The sequence below is a fragment of the Lissotriton helveticus genome, chromosome 12 (genome assembly GCF_964261635.1).
Source record: "Lissotriton helveticus chromosome 12, aLisHel1.1, whole genome shotgun sequence".
Lineage (NCBI taxonomy): Eukaryota > Metazoa > Chordata > Amphibia > Caudata > Salamandridae > Lissotriton > Lissotriton helveticus.
In genome coordinates this window covers 147,565,158-147,589,279 of record NC_136073.1, presented here as the reverse complement: position 1 = coordinate 147,589,279, position 24,122 = coordinate 147,565,158, and the positions used below count along the sequence as shown (strand labels likewise).

The window sequence follows — 24,122 nt, the reverse complement described above, 5'->3', positions numbered from 1 at the left end:
CATTCGCTCCCCCTTAGCTGTCATGACGTCAAATAAAGCAATTGCCCTGCGGATGTGTTCAGTGGTTCCCTTTCCAGGGATAAAACCATGTTACCATGGGGAAGCGAGCTGTTCTATGACCCCACTGAGCCTGAGTGCTAAGACTTTTGCGTATAATTTAGAGTCCGAATTAATAAGGGATATAGGGCGATATGATGTAAGGAGCTCTGGGGATTTTCCCTTTTTTGGAAAGACAATTATATTAGCTTCCTCCCAGGAAGTTGGAGGTACACCATTGTATTGTATTCCAAGAAATAAATCATGTAGGATCGGTAATAGCTGATTGCTAAGTATCTTAAATAGCTCAATCGGTATTTTATCTGGGCCTGCTGCTTTGCCAGAGGCTAACAATGATAATGCGGTCCTTACTTCTGCAATTGTTATTTCTTTTTCAAGGTCCTCCCTTGAATCAGTGTCCAATGTTTCTATAGCCTCGGAGTTACTAAGAAAATTATTTAAAAAAGCTTCTATTTCTTTATCTGATTTATTAATATCCTCTGTGTATAATTTCTGGTAATACCCTTGAAACTGGGAATTGATTCCAGCTGGATGAGTAAATGTCTGTCCGTTTTCTATTACAGTAGCTATGTCCCTTTTTGTGATTTTCTGGCGCGTACTAAGTGCCAGCTGTCTGCCCACTTTCTCTCCGCTTTCATACACTTGTTTCCTATGTGATTGATATGTCTCAGCAGCCTTCTGACTGAGTTTAGAGTTTAATTCTGACTTTAGTATAGCTATCTGCATCATCACCTGACTTATATCTTGTCTTAGCCTGATTTTACTGATATGCTCTTCTTCAGCTTTAGCTAGAGCAGTTATTTTCACTCCAAATTCTTGTTTTTCCCCATTTCTAATTTTAGTTTGGTACTTAATAGTTTCTCCCCTTAGAGCGGCTTTATAAGTATCCCAAACAGTATTCCTTGAAGCACTAAATCGATTCATGCTAAAAAATTCTTCAGTCCAAGCTTTAATAAAATCAATATATTCTTGGTTGCATAGTAATTTCCTATCGAAGGACCATGTAGTTTTTTGACTATAATTAGTTTGGTAATTAATTGATAATACTAAGGGATTATGATCCGATAATGTTTTCGGAAGTTTCTTTATTTGCGAAGAGGGAGTTAAATCTTTTGATGTAAAAATGTAATCTATCCGTACATATTTTTGATGGGGATGTGAGTAATACGTGTAGCCAGAGTCTGTTGGGTTATTTTGCATCCAAATATCAGTCAGCCCTAGGCTACAAATTAAATTACTAATAGCCTGATAAACCTTTGGTTTCCGACCACTATATTTTAATCCAGTTACCTGCGACGGCAAGGATGGTATTAAGGAAATGTTCAGATCACCGCAAAAAATGAATGGCCCTTGCCAAATGGCTAATTCGGTTTCCAATTTTTCAAAAGTTATAGGATCATCCTGGTTGGATCCATAAACAGTGCATATCGTAATACCGTTAGCTAACTTGGCAATTGCCCATCTTCCATATGGATCTGATGCGCAGCGTATTCCTTGTCCATAACAACTCTTGGCCAATATTGCAACCCCCCTTATATTTGTCGTTTGAGTTGAAGCTACTATCAGATGGTATCCCCTCAGTCTTAATAATGCTCTTTTGTTCCATGGAATATGGGTTTCCTGTAGACATAAAATGTCTACGGGGTATAGTTTTAATAATTCTTCAAGTCGTACTCTTTTATCTCCAGTCAGTAATCCTCCTATATTCCAGGTTTGTATATTAAGTTTACCCATTATTGATATGGTAGCTTTGTCGATTAGTATTGCTCAAATCATACTTCATATACACACCCTGCTTTATGTTTTCCAAAATTAACTCTGTTCCTGCTATTATGCCTGATTTTTTCCCCCTTTTTTCCATTTTCCCCTTCCCTTCCCCTCTCCCTCCGCGTCGTCCCTCCCTCTTACCCACCCCTTCTCCGCTTCCTCCCTTCTTGCTGAGGCTTTCAGACTCACCCAGAGTCTGTGTGATGAAGTTGCTGCACTTCTACTGAGCTACCAGTGTAACATAAAGAAAAGAAATAAAACTAAGTATTCTTACGAGGATTCTACATCACATTGAAGTATATCATATTATATCATATTATTTCTCAAAAAACAAAGAAAAGGAAAAACCCTTATATACAGTCTATATCATACATCCTTAGATTTAAACATTTCCTACTTTATATACTATCTCCCCAAAGAGAAGCGTCTTTAATTCGCCCATCAAAAGATAATGTCAGAGCATGAAGATGGAGACATTCTCCCTATCAATTGTTCGAGTGTTATAGTCCAGATGAGTTATATTCTACGACATCTCATCTAAATATGCTTTTGCCTTTATCTCTGACTGAAAAAACTTAGTCTGACCATGGTGGACAACCTTGAGAGTTGCCGGGTTGTTCAAATAGGCCTGAGCACCTTTCTCTTGAAATGATTTAATAAGCATTCGCAACCTCCATCGTCTTTCGACGGTTGCATGGCAAAAATCAGGTCTCACAAAGAAAGAAAAACCATTACAAGCTATCTTCCGGTCTGGTCTTGCTTTATCTGCTATCGCCTGCCTTAGTAAAAAATTACCAAAGTACACTAGAACGGCTCTTGGATATGGTCCTGGTTTCGGTGGAAGATTAAAAGGGAAACGATGTACCCTTTGGATTTCAGCTTCCCAATTCCAACTCTGTAGTTCAGGCATTGCTTCACTAAGAAGTTTAATAATGAAAGCTCGTATGTTCTCTCCCTCAACTTTCTCTGGAATTCCCAGAATTCGAAGATTATTGCGGCGTTGCCTATTTTCGAATTCCTCGAGCTTCCATTTGATATCCACCAGTTCTGCTTCCTGTAATTTAATTTTCTCACAGTTTTCGGAAGAATCTTTCTCTGCTGCCATTACCCTTTGTTCCATCTCAGTTACCCGCTCTCCAATCCTTGTGCATGTCTTTCATGTGTGTTCTAATGCAAATAATGAAACAATGTGTCGGGAGTGGGCCAACTCTGGCCGTACTTAGCTTTGGAAATTTGATTGTTTATTTTCACCATGTTTATTTGCCAAATAAAATAAAACCTTGCTCCAGTTTTCCTAATTTGTCCATATTTAGTCAGACAATTTTTAGGTCTCGACTATTCTATCCCGTGAGGGATAAATAGACGAGAGTATAGAGGGCAAACCAAGCTCTGAAACCATCGCGGATTGCGTCCAGGTCATGTGGTGCACTCGTGCGGAATGCGTGTCCACATCAAAGCCATCAGCCTCCCTCCCACAGGCATCTGGAGCTTCCCCAGCATGCGCTCGGCCTCGGGCATTCAAGCGTGAAGCTTCCTAAGCGCGCGCTCAGCCTCACTTCTCCTCCCCCCTAATTCACTCCTGCCAGAACCCTAAGGCTGACTTCTTAGGACTGACTTTTCCAAATCTGTCCCTCACCCCTTCATTTCTTCTTTCTCTCACCCCGATCGTTTTCTCTCGCTATGTCACACTGTTTCTTTCTCTCTCCACACTATTCTTTCCTACTTCCCCCTGTATTCTCCCTCTCATCCTCCTTCTTTCTCTTTCATTTCCCCTCCCCTTCTATCCTTCCTGCCTCTCTTTAGCTCTCTCTTCGTATTGTCGCGTCTACTCCGGTCTCTCGCCTTTTCTCTTGTTTGTTCTTTCTCACCCTCTCTACTGTCGTTATCTCCCCCGCTGCTTCTCAAGTGACTGAAAGGGTGTGTTCTGAAACAGACGATTCAATAGAAGTTGGAATTTACTTGAAATACCCACTATAAGCTACAACATAATGCATTTAAACCTGCGAGGATTGTACCTCTGGAAGACTGGGATAATTGGGGGCTTTGCCTTTCTGCCTTTGCCCTTTCATGAATACATGCCCTCTTTTGTTTGGTTTCAGTGCACCACAGTTGTCTTACGTCTGTGTACACACACGTACAAACAAATCAGCCACATGAATGCACATGAACAAATGCTCACATGTGCAACATCTCAGATACATATCCACCACGCAAAAATACACACACACACGTAAACAACCAACCACACAAACGCACACGCAACTACCCAGATATACATACACAGTTACACACACAGACTCCACTACTCAAATACACGTATCTGGGCAAGCAAATACACCAGACGCCTTACAGACACAAACAACCACATAAATACACCGACTCTGAGAAACGCGCAACCACAACAATACACTTGGTACCCATGCAAATATATCCACACGCACAGACGCAGCTACGCAAATACACATTCGCACACATTCATAAGCTTCCATACACACACCTACCCGCACAACCACATAAATACGCACACAGACAGACGTACATTAGCAAATATACCCACGCGCACAGACGCAACCACACAAATAAGCATAGATTACACCCACGCACACAAAAATTCACAAACAACCAAATACACATAAACCCCTACACACACACGCCACCACACAAAATACATACGCGCACACAAATGCGCGTACATACTTACACACACACACTAAAACATGCTCACATATGCACAGATATGCTTGCATTCACACTCATGCCTGCACGTATCCACACACACACACACACATACATACACGTGCAAAAATACCTTCAGCGGTTCAGTTGTTTGATTATGCGGTAGTCACTGAAGCAATATTCTCGTGGTGTTTAGTAAATATGTATACTATCTGCCCGTGACATTTCTCTGGGCTCAGATAGCTGGACCAAGGAATGTAATGTTTATGAAATGCGTGAATGGCCCCTCCACTGTTTTCCTCGTTAGAGTCAACAAAAAACAATATAGGGTTATACCTAATGTTTATGAAAACACAAGTCCTGTAGCAGGACCCATGGGAGTCAGGAGAGATACAGGCACAGCCTACGCTTTCAAAGTCATTGTCTTATCAGACTGTTCGACCTTCACCATCATTGGTCGCATTAGGACAAAGGTAACTGGAAACAAATAGGGAAAGGGGCTGGGGATTTCGAGCACATAGAGGCAGTAAAGGCCTGTGTAGCCAGAACCACCCCAGCATCCCTCGGCGCCACCCCAGCATCCCTCGGCGCCACCCCAGCATCCCTCGGCGCCACCCCAGCATCCCTCGGCGCCACCCCAGCATCCCTCGGCGCCACCCCAGCATCCCTCGGCGCCACCCCAGCATCCCTCGGCGCCACCCCAGCATCCCTCGGCGCCACCCCCGCATCACTCGTCGCCACCCCCGCAACATCAATCTGTGCAGCCATTCAACAACTGGTTCAAATATGTTCTCTCAATATTTCAAGCTTTATTACAAATGTCACAAAAAGATGTTAATATTTCACTTCTGTTCTTGGATTTTCGTCACAATAAAATACACTGAACCTAATCTTCACAAGTTATTTACAAAAGTTTAAGCTATTGCCATTATAAATTACAATCACTTTTATTTAAGTATTAATTATTTAAACAAATTAAAAGCCATTGTTATTTGTAATATCAATACATCTAAGTCCCGTAAATACAAAACATGTTGCATTACAAATGCTATAGGTGTCACGTTTGCAAAAGTTATAACTATTGGCATTGTAAATGACAAAGCTATTAATTTAGCTATTTTCAAAACAAACCCATAAATAAAAAATTGTCATTTACAAGACTAATAGCTCAAAATTTCCTAATGCGAGACTCATTGCAAATGCTTGTTTTAATTGACCACTCTTAGTCAATAGTTATCTCATAAATGACTTCCAATCATTGGTCACCATTGCTTGAAATATCCAATTGTTTAATCCGTGCCCAATGCATTTTGGGTTGAGGACCCTTCAGGGGCATCGGTGCTAAAAATCAAAAGAACTATAGATGTCTATATGCAAGAGCTGAATTTAGCTGACATTTAATCTATACTCCATCACAATGTGCATGTGAGGGTGTGTTACTTAGCGGTTGGTGAGTTGTGTCTAGATTCTGAACTATGCTTCTCAGTGTTTAATCGTATGTATGTGCTTGTACGTCAACCCATGACAGCATCTTACAAAACAAAAATGCAACATCGACAATCTGAAGTGATACCAATGTGGCCTGTAGCACTTAAGCGACAACACAACTTTTAACATGACTCCGAAGTTCATATTCTAAAATCACCCAGTCCTCCACCAGAGATACCACTCACCATGCAAACCTACCTGTGCCTGCAATTTCACCAGTAGTGTAACTAATTTTTCCATGTCCTGCCTTGTACGCACTTACCCATTCCATTCAGTGACAGCAGTGCGTCTCCCGAATAGTTAGTAGACCATTAGTGGGAGGAAGTGACTTCTCTCTGATGCAATCAACAAATGCATGTGTGTCTTAAGTGAACTGCATCCTCATACGCCTGCAATACCTCCCTCTTAAAGGTGCATCACATTTATGTTTCAATGCTGAATGGTAACTCTTAAACAGATCTAAAGCCTACCACAAGTATATATTGACACAAGTAGGTGGTTGTAGGATGAACACATTGAATGTAAAAACAAACATAAGACATTCCTATCCAAAAAATAGAAGTACCCTTGAATCATGATTAGGACATGTATGTTTGAAATTATTTTTTGTGCATTTAAAAAAAAATGTGTATTCTAAACTGTTGTTCATCCCTGAGGACTGTATGGTTTCCAATTTCGTGATCAAAAAGAATTCAGTTTGTGCCAATTGTTTGTGAATCGTAATTGGGCTATGTTATGCCCTGCTTCCTGCCAGTACATGTCTACACTAGAGTTTTTACTCTGGTTTGGTTATTGCTTTTGTGTTCTGTGCTGCATGTTTTAAGTTTCCTCTCTGTTGACCAATTAATTTGCCACATGGGCACTTCAGGGCGTAAATTGTTTGTTGTGTTGCATGTGCTTGAATGTTGTAGTTTGATATTTCAAGGCAGATCTAGCTTTCTCAGTATCCGGGACCTCCTTCACTTTCCCTTTTTCAGGAGAAAAATTGTATTTGGCAAGTAGCCACTACACGAGAGGACATGGGTTTTTTGTGAAAGGGTCTTGATGTTATTCCAATACCAATGATTCCAAATAAAGCTTGGGGCCAGGCTCTCCAAATTTACGGAACGTAATTTTTCTCCTTTCTAGTTTTCTATTGTATTTAATAGATCTTAAAAGGGGCATCTCTTATCAGTTCCCAAGGCCGCAGTACTCATCCAATCCGCTTTAGTGGGTGGAACGTATTTTCTTACATTATGGCTGCACAGCATGGACTTTTTACAGATGTTTGTCTACCCCTGGCTGCACACATTTACAATACATATCTTCTACTAAAGCTGTTTACACTGTTGAAGCCCCTTTCACTGTCCACACTTCAGGAATAGTTGAACCAAAAGAGAAGATCTCTTCCAGGGAAATGGCAGACCAGTTCGAACAGTATGGCGAATGCTTGCTTTTTTATTATTTTGTTGTGTGAAGCAGATGCTTCTGCCTTTGAAAGTTTGAGGCATTTCCTATTCATGCTTCCGTACCTTTCTTTGCACTTTGCCTGCATAGTAGTAAAATTGATCTGATAATGCCTACAGTCACAATTGCAGTTAAAAGGGGGCTTGATTTAAATGATGCAGGGGCACAAGGGCCAAAAGTTATCATGACTCCACTAAACGCCAAATATTGCTCAATTTGAATACTTAACAGGCAGTCCTAAGTGCAGTTTTCTAGCGGAAACTAGGGCTATGATTTCAATATTGCAGTTGCACTGGGACCAACTCTAGACACACAACTAAACCGATTACTATATTTTACAACTAAGCAGGCAGTCACCATTGCAGTTACCTTTCAGTTAAAAGGGGCATACTTTGAATAGTGCAGCAGGTGCTGTGGCACTCGGGCCAAAAGTTCTAGGGACCACACTAAACCGAGATTATTGCAAAATGTTTCTACTAAACAAGACAGTCACAAGTGCAGTTATCTGGCACACAATAGGGTTTTAATTTCAATGGTGAAGCAAGTGCAGTAGCAAAGGACCAAAAGCTAATATTGCTATATTTTACTCCTAAACAGGCATTCAGAAGGGCAGTTATCTAGCAGGCACTGAGGCCATGATTTCAATAGTGCCACAAGTGCAGTGGCACTGGGTTTGAAAGCTCTAGGCACACCACTAGCTATATTTGACAATTAAACAGGCAGTCACAAGTACAGTTACCTTACCTTAGGGTAATGATTTGAATGTTGCAGCAGAAGCATTGGCACCTGGGCCAAAAGTTGTCATAACTCCTCGAAACAACAAATATTGCTATTTTTAAATGCATAATATTGCTATTACAGCAATTCATTCTATGTTCCTCCTTTATTTAACTTTTCAAAATATTGCTATTACTCCCCTTTTCCCACTCTGTCCCTCCCCCCCCCCTCTCTCTCTCAGCAGTCATCAAGCACTTTGGACATTTGTCAGTGGCACACTATTAGTATTTCGTATAACCCTCAAATTTAACTAAGTCTATTTCCTAACATTTTATAAAGAATTTATATTAAATCTTTTTATTGAAAACAAAATGCAGCACATACAAAGCAATATCAATTGCAGCCATCACTTCGTTTATAAAGAATTTAAACAAAATATGCATATTGACTATCGATAATCTTAAATTTCTACTAAGCCACAAACTCCATCACTTAGCAATGCCTTGTGACCGATTTGGAGCACTATAGATGTACATGTGTATTGACTTCATCATAATTGGTCATTTCATACACAATAGATGAAGAAAAAAAAACTAATAGAAGATAAAGATAGAAGAAATGCATGTAAAATGTGCCCTGTGGCTCTCAATACAATGAATATATGCCCCGTATGCAGTATTGGGGTCTCCCAATTGTATGCATGGGAAATAAAGTACATAGTAAATAGTCTTGATGTAACAATGATTGCATCCATAGTGAGTGCATGTCCCCCAAAAATATGTGCAAACAAATCCGTTTTGCTTTCTTGCTATGGCAGTAAAGAGAACTATTTCGTCAATCTTCATTTAAGGGAAAGGAGAGGAGGAAAACCTTTTAAACAAGTGGTAGGACTTGACATCACGTTGCCAGCTCTTTTACCCTAATGAAAAAACAAAGTTCCAAACGCGCTTCTAGACTGCATATCGCGCTCAGCCAACGTGAAAAAATTCACACACCTAGAAATCATAATCTATAATCTCCACTACAGCACCCTATGAAAGTTTGCTGCTGCTGGAAACATACAAGGTGTTAATCTCCTAATGTTAAATTCAACTAATAGACTGTTACTTGGACCTAGGATCATGGGGAGAGGGAGAGTAATCCAAAAGGTGTTATAATCCATAGGAGGAGGCCACATCGTCCTAGCACAATTCTTGTAGATCAAAAATGCATAATTTTAAGGAAAAATTAAAGATTGTCAGCCAAGTGAGACAATCCTATTGCACCAGGACTTGAAATGGGCTTTCCTGTTTTAGATCCGGTTTACCACATACGGTTACCAAGTTGTAATTCCTCATTAAGTCCTACCGGGATTTGCTCCTAAGCAGATTAATATATTCTGATTCCAAAAGCCTGAGCCTCTTCTTTTGGTCTCCTCCTTCTGCACTTTTCACGATCCTGTTTGTTCCAGATAATGACAACCAATTAGCATTCCGATTATGTTCTCAGGCACAGTGCCTGGCCACCGGGTAGCCCACATCAAGATATTTTTTTAATAGCCTTGTGATGCTCCAATTCTTTTTCACAGGGCAGATCGTATTTTTGTCAAAGATGTAACTGCATGGACACTATATAACCTAAACGCAATCACTTCCACATGTGATGAACTTGTTAATGCGGTGAGTCTTACCCATGGGTAGTGTGTACGTTTAATGGTTGCTGCTCTGTTACAGGCCATGTACCTACTGCATTTGTTGAAACCTTGCTGTTCGTGTAACCAACATCCCCTGCTTTCACACGCCAGTGTAGCTGTGTTCTAGAATGTCCCTCAGATTTAGAATTTCGATGTGACCAAAGGACAGGGGACATTGGGGGGACATTTTGTTCCCTATAATATATATTTATTTTTCTACAAAGCTATTTGCCAATTTACCAATATTAACCTTTACATTTATACATTTTTATGGTAGGAAAACTCCTTAAAGCCCTCTTTTGTTTATTTTTAACAGTGGGGTAAATCTCCAGTCTTTTATACATTGTTTTTCTTTTGTAGTGGTACGAAATACATTTTTTGAAAATGTTTGTTTAATGTGTAGTAAGCCCCCAAACCCCTGCTTGTTGGGCAGTAGTTCTAAACCTCTGGCCATGTCTAGGCTCTCTTTTTTGGATGTATTAATTTCTAGCTTGTTTCCTAAATGTCAATCTTGGTCATGCAAATGTCCTCGATTGTACACATGGCAATGATTTGATTCCAAATACACACCTTTTTACGGTGATGGGCTTTCTTCAGTTTATCACTTTTTAAAATTGCAGTTCTTAAACTCCTACATTCATATCATTTTTTAACATCTAGTAGAATTTCAGTAAATGATCCAGACAAGTGATGAGAGCCAATAAGTACAAAGTAGGAGTTTGTAATTTTTTGTATAAAATACTAGACATTACAGTAAGAACTGATTTTGTGTATGGCATCTTTTCACACACGCCTGTATGGTTAGTGTTTTTTCTTTGAATGCACCAATGTTTTGAAAAGCTTCAGCATAAAACTGGCAAATGTCTAAAAACAAGGGGTCATAAGGAAGGGCCCTTGAGACTTGTTTGACACGGTCTTACGGTCTCTCGTAAGGGTTATGCAAATTTAGCTAACCAACCAGTGGAGGCATCGCCATATATTTGCCATGAAGGTTTTCCTTGATCTGGAGCTTACCTAAATGGTCTTTCTGAAGGGGTATTGCTCTTTGCTCCTCTTACCAGCATCTGTGCTTTTTATTCTGAAGTAACCAAAGTCTTGTCAATGGTCATCTGTGAATTAAAATCCTTTACAGCATTGCTCTTGAATGTTAAATGGTCTGCTCCGAACTGTCCAGTGTCCTCAATATTGTTGGAAAGAGTTTGGAAAATAACTAACTTTTCTACAAAATCAAACAATTTCCATTTTAGCAGTTTTGTTAACTACCCAACACTTCATAAAACTTTATTTTCTCTCGGAATAACCTGATATCTAGTTCTTGAACGGCTTTTTCTAGGTCCTGTTGCATCTTTTGTTTGGACACTGGACCCCTTAGGACTGCAGGGGCAAATGGAATTTCAATTCAAATTAGCAACGGAGACTGCGAAAACAATGTCTTGGTAATCAAGTTCTGATATGTAAATGGAATTTCTTCCATGGTTGGGCAATCACTTGCTTTGGATATGATTAACTTGTAATAGTGAAAGTTTTCCAATTGTTTGGGAAGAATTGGAAAAATTGGGGAAATTGAGCAATATCATTCTTGCTGATATTTAAAAGTTCTAGTGGCCGGTACATCTAAATCAAAAATTGTATACCAAAATAATACTTCTGTGTTTTTATGTATATTATATTTTTTTCAGACTGACTTGTACCACATTCATGAAAAACAGGACTTGGGGGATATTGAGCTCATCCGCCTTCACAAGGAGCCTTTTTCATTCTTCCCCGAGGACAGCTGGTACTGCAGTCAAGTTACTGTGGAATCTCCTACAGGAAAGATCTACCACTTCCCCTGCTACCGCTGGATCGAGGGATACCTCACTGTGGAGCTTCCTGAAGGGACAGGTAGAGCACGACTTAAATTGGAACATAGCACCTAATTCACACACCTGATGTCTTACTAAACTTGTAAAACTTAATTTTTAGAAGTTCTAGTTTATCTTGCTTGCTAATCTATTTTTGGCAAAGTATCCCAACATCAAAGATACCCTTTACACTACTTTTGATACATTTACAACAAACGAATGCAATGGCCTCTGTTACCCAAGCTTGCACTATTTCTTCATGCAGCCTGAGTCCTCTCTAAGATGCCAGCTGAAGCAAATCAGTTTTCTTCACTGTTTATCTGAGGAGTAGGGACGCCTTCTTTGGTTCATCACTTTTTTGCAAACAATTAGGCACTGCTTGTGTATGTCCTGATAATTGAGATGTAAGAAGACAAAATTAGATGTCTGTCTCATGAGTCGAGCTTTTGATGATACAGCTGGAGGATGAACATTCAATACCATCCTATTAAAGGGTTATATGCACCACATGTAAAAAACGCTCACCACCAACCTCAAGGCAATAAAGACCCTCCTTCTATTAGGATGCATCTCATTGTAGCATGATTCCTTTAGAGACATCGCACTGGCTGGCTATGCCAGTTGGAGGCAGATGCATTTAAGTATGCTTCATAGTTCTAATTCAATTACTTTAGCAAAATTTTGAATAAACCATAGCAACAAATTTGCGTGAAGTAAGGCTAATGCTGCTTTATGAAACTGCAGATAATCTGTGATCAAGGGATTTGAAAGAAAGGGGTTCAGAGGTTCCTACCTTTACACTGAATTGATGCCCATCTTAGTTTTTAAAGGTATTGTCATAGTCCCACGTTTGAATATTATTGGCTCCCAAAGAATCCATTTTCATCAGTTGTGACTAATTAGTTTAAACCGTCCCAAAGTTCAACCCAGTACAAGGCTCTATCTACAGCCCAAGCAGAGAAATGCAAAACCTCCAAAGCTTTGCAAGGTTGAACTCTCAAATGGATTTGTTTAACAAAACCTTTCAAGTTTAATGTTGGCAAGGATTTTGATTTGATCTGTTAACAGCCCTTTGTGGCAGCACATTTTCCTGGATCCTGTTCATTTGACTATCTGCTGCCATCACCCAAGGCCGCCTGACATCCCACCCCTCAATCACCTTCCCCATTCCACACTGTGGGTTTAGCTATGCCTTGGGGAAATTTGGTCACAAACAAAAAATGAGTGCCAAATTCAACTTAAGGCTCTCAAATATGCCAAACTTTACTCACTTAGTGTAACCTTCGCCCACCTTTTTGTTGGATCAATTGTGTTTTGCAGCTTGAATGCACTGTTGTGGTGTATTCTGCATTTTATACGGGTAAAGGTGTTACATTGAAGTCAAATAGGTGTTTTTCTAAATTCATAATGGATCGGATCTACAAATTCCATACACAAATAAACCAATGTACTCCAAGAAGCCACAGATGGGGGAATGTTGGCTTGCTTTCACAAGTCTCATAAAGCTCTAACTCAACTGCGTATTTTGGGCTTGTTACTTAAACTTGTTTTAAGTAGCATTGGGTGTTGATTATATAAGGCAATCTATGAATTTTACTTCCAGATCAAATTCAGTGTTAAAGTAAATAACCTGAGACCTTTAATGCATGTGGTACAGATTTGTGGTCTGAGCTCTATTCTTTTGAATATTGACCTAGAAGACACAACTATCAGTCTGGAGAAAGCCAGCTGGAAGACAACTTCTACCAGGCTGTACATTTTTTCTTCTCTGTGCTTAATGTATAGTACTCCTATTTCCCACAGAAGACTTCCAATTAATCCTAGACATCCCAAAAAACTGTAGCCGTGTGTAGTTCCTAAAATCAAACCTAGCAAATCTTTCAGAATACAGCAAGACGCCAGAATGCAACTACACTTAAGGACAAACCATGAAATATATCTATCCCTTTCACCGAATCAGAGAATTTTACACAAGCCATGGATGTCCTTCAGAAAAAAATACCTGCATTTTATTATAATTCTAATATTTATTATAAATCTGTTATAAAAAAATATGGTTAATCCTTCATTGGTCATCTCCTGTATGGCAGTGAAGGCCTGGAACATACTATGATCCAAGATTTTGAGTGTATAGAACCCCAGCTGCAAATATGCATTTACCATTTATACACCTTTTGTATACCAGAAGTAGAGAGGCAGCATAGTTATGGATGAAGACATTTAACATAAACGGATGCTCGTGGGTCTTGATTATTGATGCAATATTTTTCTTTATTGGATATTTCCAAGATCAATCAATCAAATAATTTCTATAGCTCGCTACTCACCCGGAGGGTCTCAAGGCGCTGGGTGGGAAGGGGTAAGTTACTGCTCGAAAAGACCGGACTTGAGTTGCTTCCTGAAGGAGAGATGGTCCTGGGTTAGCGGTAGGTGGATGGGGAGGGAGTTCCATCCACCAGGCCACCAGGAAGGAGAAGGATCTTCCTCCGGCGGTGGCTCTGCGAATGCATAGTGCGGTGGCGAGGGCGAGGCTGGTCGATCGCAGCTGGCGGGTGGGCGTGTGGAAGGTGAGGCGGTTGTTGAGGTACTTGGGTCCCAGGTCGTGGAGAACCTTGTGTGCGTGGGGGAGGAGTCTGAACGTGATCCTCTTGCTGACGGGGAGCCAGTGCAGGTCTCAGGTGGGTGGAGATGTGGTTGTGGTGGGGGATGTCCAGGACGAGTCGTGCGGAGGCGTTCTGTATGCGCTGGAGTCTTTTCTGTAGTTTGGCAGTGGTTCCCGCGTAGAGGGTGTTCCTGTAGTCCAGTCGGCTGGTGACGAGTGCCTGGGTGACCGTCTTCCTGGTTTCGGTGGGGATCCAACGGAAGATCTTTCGGAGCATGCACAGGGTGTTGAAACAGGATGACGAGACAGCGTTGACTTGTCTGGTCATTGTGAGGGAGGAGTCCAGGATGAAGCCCAGGTTTCGTGCGTGGTCCGTTGGCTTGGGGGTGGTGCCCAGGGCGGGGGGCCACCAGGAGTCGTCCCAGGTGGAGGGGGATGATCCCAGGATGAGGACTTCCGTCTTGTCGGAGTTCAGCTTCAGGCGGCTGTTCTTCATCCATTCGGCGACGTCCTTCATTCCCTCGTGTAGGCTGGCTCTGGCGGTGGCAGGGTCGTTGGTGAGGGAGAGGATCAGCTGAGTGTCATCAGCTTAGGAGATGATGTTGAGATTGTGTTGGCGTGCGATGTCTGCGAGGGAGCTCATGTAGACGTTGATGAGGGCGGGGCTGAGTGAGGATCCTTGAGGTACACCACAGATGACTTCGGTGGCCGCGGATCTGAACGGGGGGAGGCTGGCTCTCTGGGTTCTTCCGGCGAGGAACGAGATGATCCATTCCAGTGCCTTCTCTTGGATTCCGATGTTGCTGAGGCGCTGTATTAGGGTGCGGTGGCAGACTGGGTTGAACGCTGCAGAGAGGTCCAGGAGGATGAGGGCAGCTGTTTCCCCAGTGTCAAGCAGGGATCTAATGTAGTTGGTGGCTGCGATGAGGGCGGTCTTGGTGCTGTGGTTGGCTCGGAAACCGGACTGTGAGGGGTCGAGGGATCCATTTGTCTCGGAAGGCGGTGAGCTTTTTGTTGACGGTCTTCTCGATGACTTTGGCAGGAAAAAGGAGGAGCGAGATGGGGCGGACGTTTTTGAGGTCGGTGGGGTCTGCTGTCGGTTTTTTCAGAAGGGCCCTGAGCTCTGCATGCTTCCAGCTCCCCGGGAAGGTGGCGGAGGTGAAGGAGATGTTGATTGTGTCCCGGAGTTTGGGTGCGATGATGGAGTCGGCCTTGTTGAAGATGTGGTGGGGGCAGGCAAATGAGTCGGAGGTCTTGCGAGGGTGTGACGTCGTTTCCGGCGCTGGGCTTGGATAGCTCTTTGACGATGCTGAAGAGTTCCTTGCTGTTGTGGGTGTTGTCTAGTCGTTCTTTGAATGTTGTCCTTTTAGTGGTGCGGATCAGCTGGTGGTGTGCGTGGGTGGCGTTCTTGAGGGCAGTCATGTTTTCTGTAGTCTGGTCGTGGCGCCAGGCTTTTTTGAAGGTGCAGCAGTTTTTCTTGGATGTTTTGAGTTCGTTGGTGAACCACGAGGCTTTCTTGCTGCCGGGTCTTTTGGGAGGGTTCTTCAGTGGTGCGAGGTCGTCAGTGCAGTTGTTGAGCCACTGTGTGAGGTTGCGGGCTTCTTCGTTGGGGTCCGTTGTGCTGGCGGGAGGGTTCTGGCTGAGGGAGGTTGTGAGCTGGTCGGCGGTTATCTTGCTCCAGCTCCTGCGGGGAACCTGTTGCGGGTGGTGGTGGGTCGTGGTTATTTATTTATTTATTTATTTAGAGTTTTATATAGCGCGGACAAGACCCGTGGGTATCAGAGCGCTTAACATAAAAAGATTACAAATTACCGATTGACATTATAATAGCCATTATAACAACAAACATATATGAGGTAGTAGGCGATATGTTAACAGTGGTGCTTAGATAAGTATCTTCTTAAAGTGGTTCTCCTGAAGCTGAAGTGGGCGCAGCTGTGATCAGTCCAATGAAGTCCGGTGGAGTGGTTGAAGGAGATGTGCTTGCTGGAGGAGAAGATGGGGTCAAGCGTGTGGCCGGCGTAGTGGGTGGGGGTGTTCACCAATTGTTTGAGTCCGAGATTGGTGAGGTTATCCAGCAGGGTGGTGGTGCTGTCGTTGTTGTTCTCCAGGTGGAAGTTGAGGTCTCCTGGGAGGATGTAGTCTGGGGAGGTTAGGGCGTGCGGGCTGATGAAGTCTGCGATGGCTTCACTGAATTGTGTGCGTGGGCCCGGGGGTCTGTAGATGAGAGTGCCTCTGAGGGTGGTCTTGGGGTCGGTGTGTATCTGGAAGTGAAGGTGTTTGGCGGCGGTGAAGGTGTCGTCTTAGTTGCTCGTGATGCGGCCGGTATTCCCGTGGATGATGGCGATGCCTCCTCCGGTCTGGTTGACGCGATCCCTCCGGGTGATCTTGTATCCGTCTGGGATGGCTATGGCGACGTCTGGCGCTGAGGAGGCGTTCATCCAGGTTTCCGTGAGGAAGGCGACGTCTGGTGATGTTGTGTCGAGCAGATTCCAAAGTTCGATGGCGTGTCTGTGAACGGAGCGGGTGCTGAGCAGGATGCACTTGAGGTGTTTGTTGCTGGTGCCTGGCCTTTCAGGTGCGGTGCAGGTCAACACAGCCAACATGTTTCACCCAACAAAGGCTTCATCAGGGCCTGAGATTTGAATCCCTGGGAATGCAAGTATCATCTTGGTGTTAAATAAATAGTATCAACGTCTAAAAAACACATGTGGTTCAATATTTGGTCCTGATGAAAAATTAGATCATTCAGGGTCCACTGCGTATATCATCCGGTTATAGAATCCGTGGCATGAGTCCAAGTAGATTATTCATACCACAATCATGTGGTTCTCAATAGCACAATCTCTAGGGGATCGTGTCCAATGTGTGTTCCTCTAAAACAGCACTCCCATGAGGAACAGCTGTAGGTGCCCCAAATTCAAAGACTCCTTTAAGTCCTGTTTGGGCTGTGTCCAGCACCCCAAATTCACGTCCTGTCTACCAGTGTGTCGGTTGGTTGGACACTACCTCATAAAGGTTGTGTGATTGAGAACCACAGGTATACAAACATGTTTTATGTATAGTCTATGTGCAGTGACTGCTTTAGGCAGTGCAGCATTGAATTCATTCGCTACATCCTTTGTTTACCATTTGTGGACCGAAAGTTACCATTCATACAGACAAGAACGTGACTGATATCTCTTACCTTCGAGCGTAAGAAAGGTGCACAAATGTCAGGTCTTTTCTAATAAATTTGCCACATGTCTGTCCTCCAAGCATAAAACATAACGGGAATATAAGAACCCAGAACATTTAGTACTTTAAGGCAGGCATAAAGAACCTAAGGATGAACATAGCATTGCACATTATTAAAAAGAGGGTACATCCTTGCACTGCATGTACAGGATATAAAAATAAGACTAATCTCAAAACTATGACTTGATATAGTGTAGGTGTATCTTGGTTTGAAATAAAGATACAGACTCTGGAGGAGCTGAAAATTAGAAGCAATGAATCCTGGATATCCTGGAAGATGAAACTCACGTTCTCACTCTACCAACTATGTAGCAATTCAAGAGGCACTATTTCAGGTGTGCGACTTTTTTTTTTTAAATTTTTTTTTATTGCTAACCTACTTTTGAAGCAAACTGTGACCATTGTAGAGCTTCATTCCCCATCTAATACAGTATTTTTTATCTTACAATTTCGTTTTTAGACTTACTTGGCATTAAGTATTGCAATACTTTGATTACAGTTTTAAGGTCATTTTAATAGACATTGCAATATTTCTTTCCTAAACCATTAAACACTTGTTCTACATTCCTGTAACAATGATAAATGTCAAGGGTAAATCATAATTACAAAAAGGCTTCTACCTTTTATTGACCTCATAGCTGACTATGTATTTAACTTTGAGGAAGCAGATGGTTTTCTATAGGAGGACTTTTTGTCTAATTTGCATTTTCAACTCCTTCCAGCCAGTGGATGTTGCCGCCGTAATCCCTCCTCGTGGTACATTTTGAGTTTGTGTACAAAAGGGAAATTAGAAGTAATTCCTAACACTTTAAGTAAGCAATGAGGGTTCTTTACCCCCCAATGGGTGGTAGCTTATTTTAGCATACCAATGTTTTACCATATCTCCTGTAAGCCATCACTTGCATGTGAATGCTAGTGTATAGATTTTAAAATCTTTGTTATAACATTCTTGTGAATTGATAGTGTGAGACAATTATTCCAGAACTAATACTAGATGGCTTGTATCTGGGTGCAACCAGTGTCTATGGCAGGACATATTGGATATTCGGTATACAGGAATAGTTATCTTTTTTGTTGTATACAATAGTTCCAACCCAAGATATTGTATTAATTTGTCTGTTTTCCTAAATACCAAGAAACAGTTCAACTTGACCAAAAACCCGTACACTTGGATCATGTCCTACAGCCAAGGCCATGAAGAATCGTGCCCTGCCCTCTCTCTGGAGTCTTTTCTGTGTTTTCCATATTTGATGAATGTTATGTAAAGCTCTTTCCCTGATGGGAAAAGTTGCATCGATGCACAATACATGTACTATATAGTTTATGATGTTTGACTTGAATTCTTTATCAGGGAAGATTTCCAGATCACATGGACTTAAGTTTGCTGCACCAGTCAACCAAATTCTATAATTAAGTTATAATTGTTATGTTCAAAACGATGCCAGCAGACCGTTGCAGGAAAACCCTAAAGTTGTCAAATGATGGGTCTTCTGTTCTTGTGGCTCACCTGGTAACATTGAACGGCTGGCTAAGATTTGAACTGTTCCATAGAATCAAATATTGGAAAGTAATTACATGGTACACTTTAGAATCTATGAAAGCAAATGTGTAGGTGGTTGAATATTGTTTGATACTAGCCTGCAGCTTTGGTTATCTGTGCAGGAGCCAGAAAGTCAGTCTAACTCTGAATACAGTCCTGATATGGATTAGGGATGAACAACCACTCTTCTCTAGGATCCAGCCACACTCCAATTGGGAACTCTCTCTTTCTCATGGATAGAGGGACCAGCATTCAGCCCTTCATTTGGTTAAGGTGAACAGCAATGCTATGTGGCAAACAGGTGGCACAGATCCGTCTAGACCACAGTAGATAGAATGAAGGGAGTGAAACATACATTCTTTCTTTAACAGGTAATGTAACCATACTGTGCAAAATATAATGTAAGTTGGGGAAGGGGTGTGGCATAACGACTGGAGCTGCCAACCTTGAAACTGAGGGGGGGCCCAGGTTCTAGTCTCTGTGTCTGCTCAGTATTCTGGGCAAGTTACTTGGTTTCCCCCTGCCCAACAAAAATGAGAGGCCTTGTGTAATGTAACTGGTGCTCATGTAAAGCAGTCTAATACCTTTGGGTCGATGTCGCTATATAAAACTATGAAAAAGTGGTCGCAAGTAAATCATTTCTTCTTTGTGGCTACAGAACTACACTCGCAATGTGCTAAAACACGTGTATGTCCTTAATGTGTATATATTCTGTTTTGCTGAAACAAGTCCATGCTTAATGTCGTCTTGCTTACAATGAGAGCAGACTCCTTCACTCAACCAAACTCTACTCTCGCACATCCCCTGTGGCTGGGTCATCTGCCTCGCTTTCAAAGCCTGAAATGACTTATCCCTCCACATCATTGCCACCTCCTCAGTTCTGGATTTATCAAGAAACTGTAAATCTGACTTCACCTAGTCTCTGTCCTAGCTTGACCCACACATGCTTTTCAGCACCACGATATCTTTGGGGGGGGGGGAGGTGGAGTGGTGTGCTCTACATACACCAATAAAATAGTCTGTTGCACCCCAGCTCATCTGTACTAACTTTATACTAGTAATCTCACAAAGAAGCACCTTGCTAGTTTCCCTGACTTTTGTAGAGCACTAGGTTTTGTGTGGAATGGAAGACTGTTCAGCACCGGGAGAATTTCGAAGTAAGATTTCATATCCTTACCACCATAGCTTTTCGTGCCAAAGTCCAGCTGACTCTTCAAGAACATTCCATCAGAACTCTGTAATGTATCAAACAGCACAGAACATTGCTAAAGAAATTCTATAAAGGTGCAGTGAGAAATCTGTGTGTGCACGGCAGTACACCACATTGTCATTCAATTCGCTCAAATGCAGAGGACATAGGAGTACAAGTTCTATAAAGGGGAAAATAGGTTAGGATCCAATCTAATATTTGTTAAAAGCATCTCCTAATAGGGAATATGCCCTTCTGAATCATAAGTGTTTGGTTCAATTCACAAGTATGGGTTGATAGTGCTCCACAATCTAGGGTACTGCACTGCCATGGATCCGTCATGTTTCATGCTCTTCAATAGTCCTGAATAAATCAAGAGGGTGATTTAGGAGAGATTTCTGGATGAAGAGCAGTGTAGGGCCAGTTTCTGCAAGTATACTGGACTTTTGCCCCTCTTGCATTCATGGACTGAAGAGAACCTTAGATTTGGTCCTAAATTACTGCGGAAGCCAGTGAACATTCAGGAGAGGTTGAATATGTCTTAACATTTGTTGGAGTTCTTGTATAATCTAAGCTTCCTGAGTCTGTAACTTGGCAATAAGTTTGTCTAGCAAAGTTGATGTTGCAGTAGTCCCATATGTTAGGACCAGGGCTCTTGTCCACTCCATATTAAGGTCCATTTGAAGTACTGGAAGACCTTTTTGGTGTTGTATGGGGATCTGAATATTAATACCGGTGACCAATGTGTCCCTGTATGGAGAAAAAAAAAGACTCTGGGAGGGGTGGTTATGAGGGAGTATGGTGAACAGATTTTCAGTGTCCACGGTATCCTTTGTTTTTTTCTTTTCAAGGAAGATGGTAGAAGGCTAGTAACCAAACTAAGCTTGAACACCTTATAGAAGTGAAATGTACCACAACTGGTCCTTGGGTAATTTCGAATGTTACCCGTTAGTCCTGTTCTTCTATACCTGGGACAAGTTGATGTCACCCGAATCACATTTGTTTTGCATTTGATAGGCATCAGATTCTATCTCATGTGGATTTTTATTGTTCTCGCATGATATTTTCCATATATTCAATGAAAGGCTTCCCTAAACATCACTTTTTTAAAATTTGGAGCAGCTACCTTGGCCTCTGCAGAAGATCACAACCCCCTCCTCCTAAGGTGGCGAGAGAACGAGCTGAACAAAAGAAGAGAGACCTATAAGTGAGTTATTCTATGTTATGTGAACGTATATTGTGCTAACACTTTGGCAACTGAGGTACAAAAATCTCTCTCCCTGTAGTTCATAGCCAGTCCTTACAGGACTTTTACGGTCAGCACTTTATTGATGACAATTTATACAGACTAACGCAAGTAATTTATAATTTAGCTTTCAGTTAAATATTAAGTAACATTTAAGGGAAGTTTTTGTTTCCCCGGGGGGGGGGGATGGGGTTTTCTTCAGTCAACAGTGATAACCCACAGAGGAAATCATTCAATACCACAGTTTATCTGAATATTGTAAAACAATAACTCTGGTTACTTACCTTCACTTTCATGAGTTACCGTGCCTACTGATCAATGTGTATTGTTGCAGGTGGGCTATCCCTAGTAGAAATATTTAAGGGGCACTGCAATCTTATAAATAAAATACTATAGAAATGGTGCTGATCCCATCCCACATTACCACACCTTAGGCACCCAATTCCCCTTTTCCCCTTTGGGATCATTTTCCAAAATGTACCATTTGCCACTTGCCTCGGTATTCACCACTCTGTGTTCAGCACTCTCCCCATTGAGCTTTGTGCTAATAAGCACCTCTACATAGACATACATACAACTGATCGGCCCGGCAGTTGCTCCTGTCTGGGTCAGAGTGACCTTTAGGGCAACCTGGCAGTGCCCAAAAGGCTGCTCTGAGAGGAGCGTGTGGGCTGTTTTTTTTGGTTTTTTTCGGGAGGGGTGGCGGGGTTTGTGGGTCTGTATTATGGTCTGGTGGGCCAGCTTTTACTGTTTCTCTTTACCACTAAAATTGTATGTAGAAAATACAAATGCATGCAGTATTCCATACCTTGCCAAACATCTGCACAGCTGGTCTTTCAACGTTTAAAGCCATTGTCCATGAAACCCACCCCACACTTTGATCCCATTCCCTCCGACATACTGAAAGAGATCCATCCCTAACTCCCCTATGGACAAGAATTGTGAACACCTCTTTCCAACAAGGATCCCTCCTGGAATGCTTGAAAAGGGGCCAAGTTTCTCCCTACTTAAAAAAATAAAATGGGCACCGACCAGAATGACTAACAATTTATGACCTATATTCAATCTGCCTTTCCTAGGTAAATTGGTTGAAAAATGCGCCCATGAGCAACTACGCAAACACATCAAGAATTTTGACGAACACCAGTCAGGTTTTAGGCTTGGACACAATATTGAAGTCTCCATTCTTAATATACAAATTTCACTAGACCCAAACAAATCCTATCTGCTAATGCTTCTGGATATAACAGCAGCATTCAACATGGCCAGCCATAAATGCTTCAGAGAAACTCTTGAATCAAGAATGGGCTTATCAGGAGCAATACTCCACTGGTTCACCTCCTACTTGTCAGAACAGACAACAAGTTAAAATCGACAACACCCTATCTGTGTCTATAAACAGGAGCTTTTTTTCAAGGATCTACAATCTTGCCAACACTCTTCAATCTATACATGGAAACACTCATGGAAATGCTTAAACAATTAAAAATATCGTACCACATGTACGCTGGTGATGCACAACTCTCTACATCAAACTCTCCTCTCAAGGATATATGGAGACTGGATGATACGCTAATAAAAACAGAGGACTGCTGGCACTTAACCATCTAAAACTAAATCTGATGATAAACAGATTAATTTTTTTCTCCCCATCCATTAGACCGCAACAATCGCCATCATGGCCCTATATTCTCAAATCGCTAAACTGCATACCAATCATCTGTTATTCCGTAACCTCACTTGGCATCATACTAGACTGAAAGCTAAACATGCAAGCTTGAAAACAAGCTGCAACCCCAATCAATAAAACACATCTGCTCCTACTAAGAAAAATAAAACCCTTTACAGTGATTGTAGACCTCAAAACTCCTAGGTCTGCTGAAAGCCAGCCCTGCCCCAATGAAAGTGACAAATGCAGCAGCAAGACTTTTAACGCGCACCCAGCACTGACTGCATTTCTCCTTCACTCTGAACCCTCCACTGTCTCAGTCAAAGCTAGGATCCAATTGAAAGTTTCATGCATTACACACAATGCTTTATGCAATGTTTGTCCTAAATGCATGGCGAATATGAATATGATCAAACTATCGGGCGGAGAAAGGGCTTCTAGAAGTGCTAAATTCATCATATTCTAACCAACCAGTTAAAAAGAAAAAAGTAAGACGTCACGCAAGGTTGCACTTTCGCTGGATCTGCTCCATGAACATGGAACTCCCTACCTCTCTCAATTAGAACAATTCCCTCCTTCAGGATCTTCAAGAATAAAAAAAAGCCCTACTACTAGAGAAACATGTTGAATAAAATCTGTCGATTTTGCATAAGAAATGTCATTCACCCAGTTTTGTGCTGTATATTATTGATATTTTTTATTGCATCCTATTGTTTTGGTACCTTCATCTTCGACTGCTATGTGCAGTGTATCATTAGAAATGGATGCTTTACTGTACTGCAACCCTTATTAGGTCTCTGTACAGTGCTGATACCGTGGTGGTCTTGTTCGCGCTTTAAAACCCAATAACAAAATACTGTATTATTCGATTCAACACCTCACCGTAGTACAACTTTAATCTACACCACCCTGTTCATAACCCCATTACATCATCCACGACCACAAGGACTAGTTTGTACAGCACCATAACAT

The 24,122-nt window shown here is 41.8% G+C and overlaps 1 protein-coding gene across 3 annotated transcripts in view; it reads left to right on the top strand.

Annotated features, from left to right (window-relative positions):
- Window positions 1-24,122, top strand: part of LOC144799564 (hydroperoxide isomerase ALOXE3-like) — a 422,558-nt gene that overhangs the window by 337,244 nt on the left and 61,192 nt on the right. For all 3 annotated transcript variants that reach the window (XM_078670933.1, XM_078670934.1, XM_078670932.1), the window contains exons 2-3: window positions 11,503-11,707; window positions 21,358-21,442. In XM_078670933.1, the coding sequence (XP_078527059.1) occupies window positions 11,503-11,707; window positions 21,358-21,442 (290 nt within the window). The remainder of the gene's footprint in view (window positions 1-11,502; window positions 11,708-21,357; window positions 21,443-24,122) is intronic.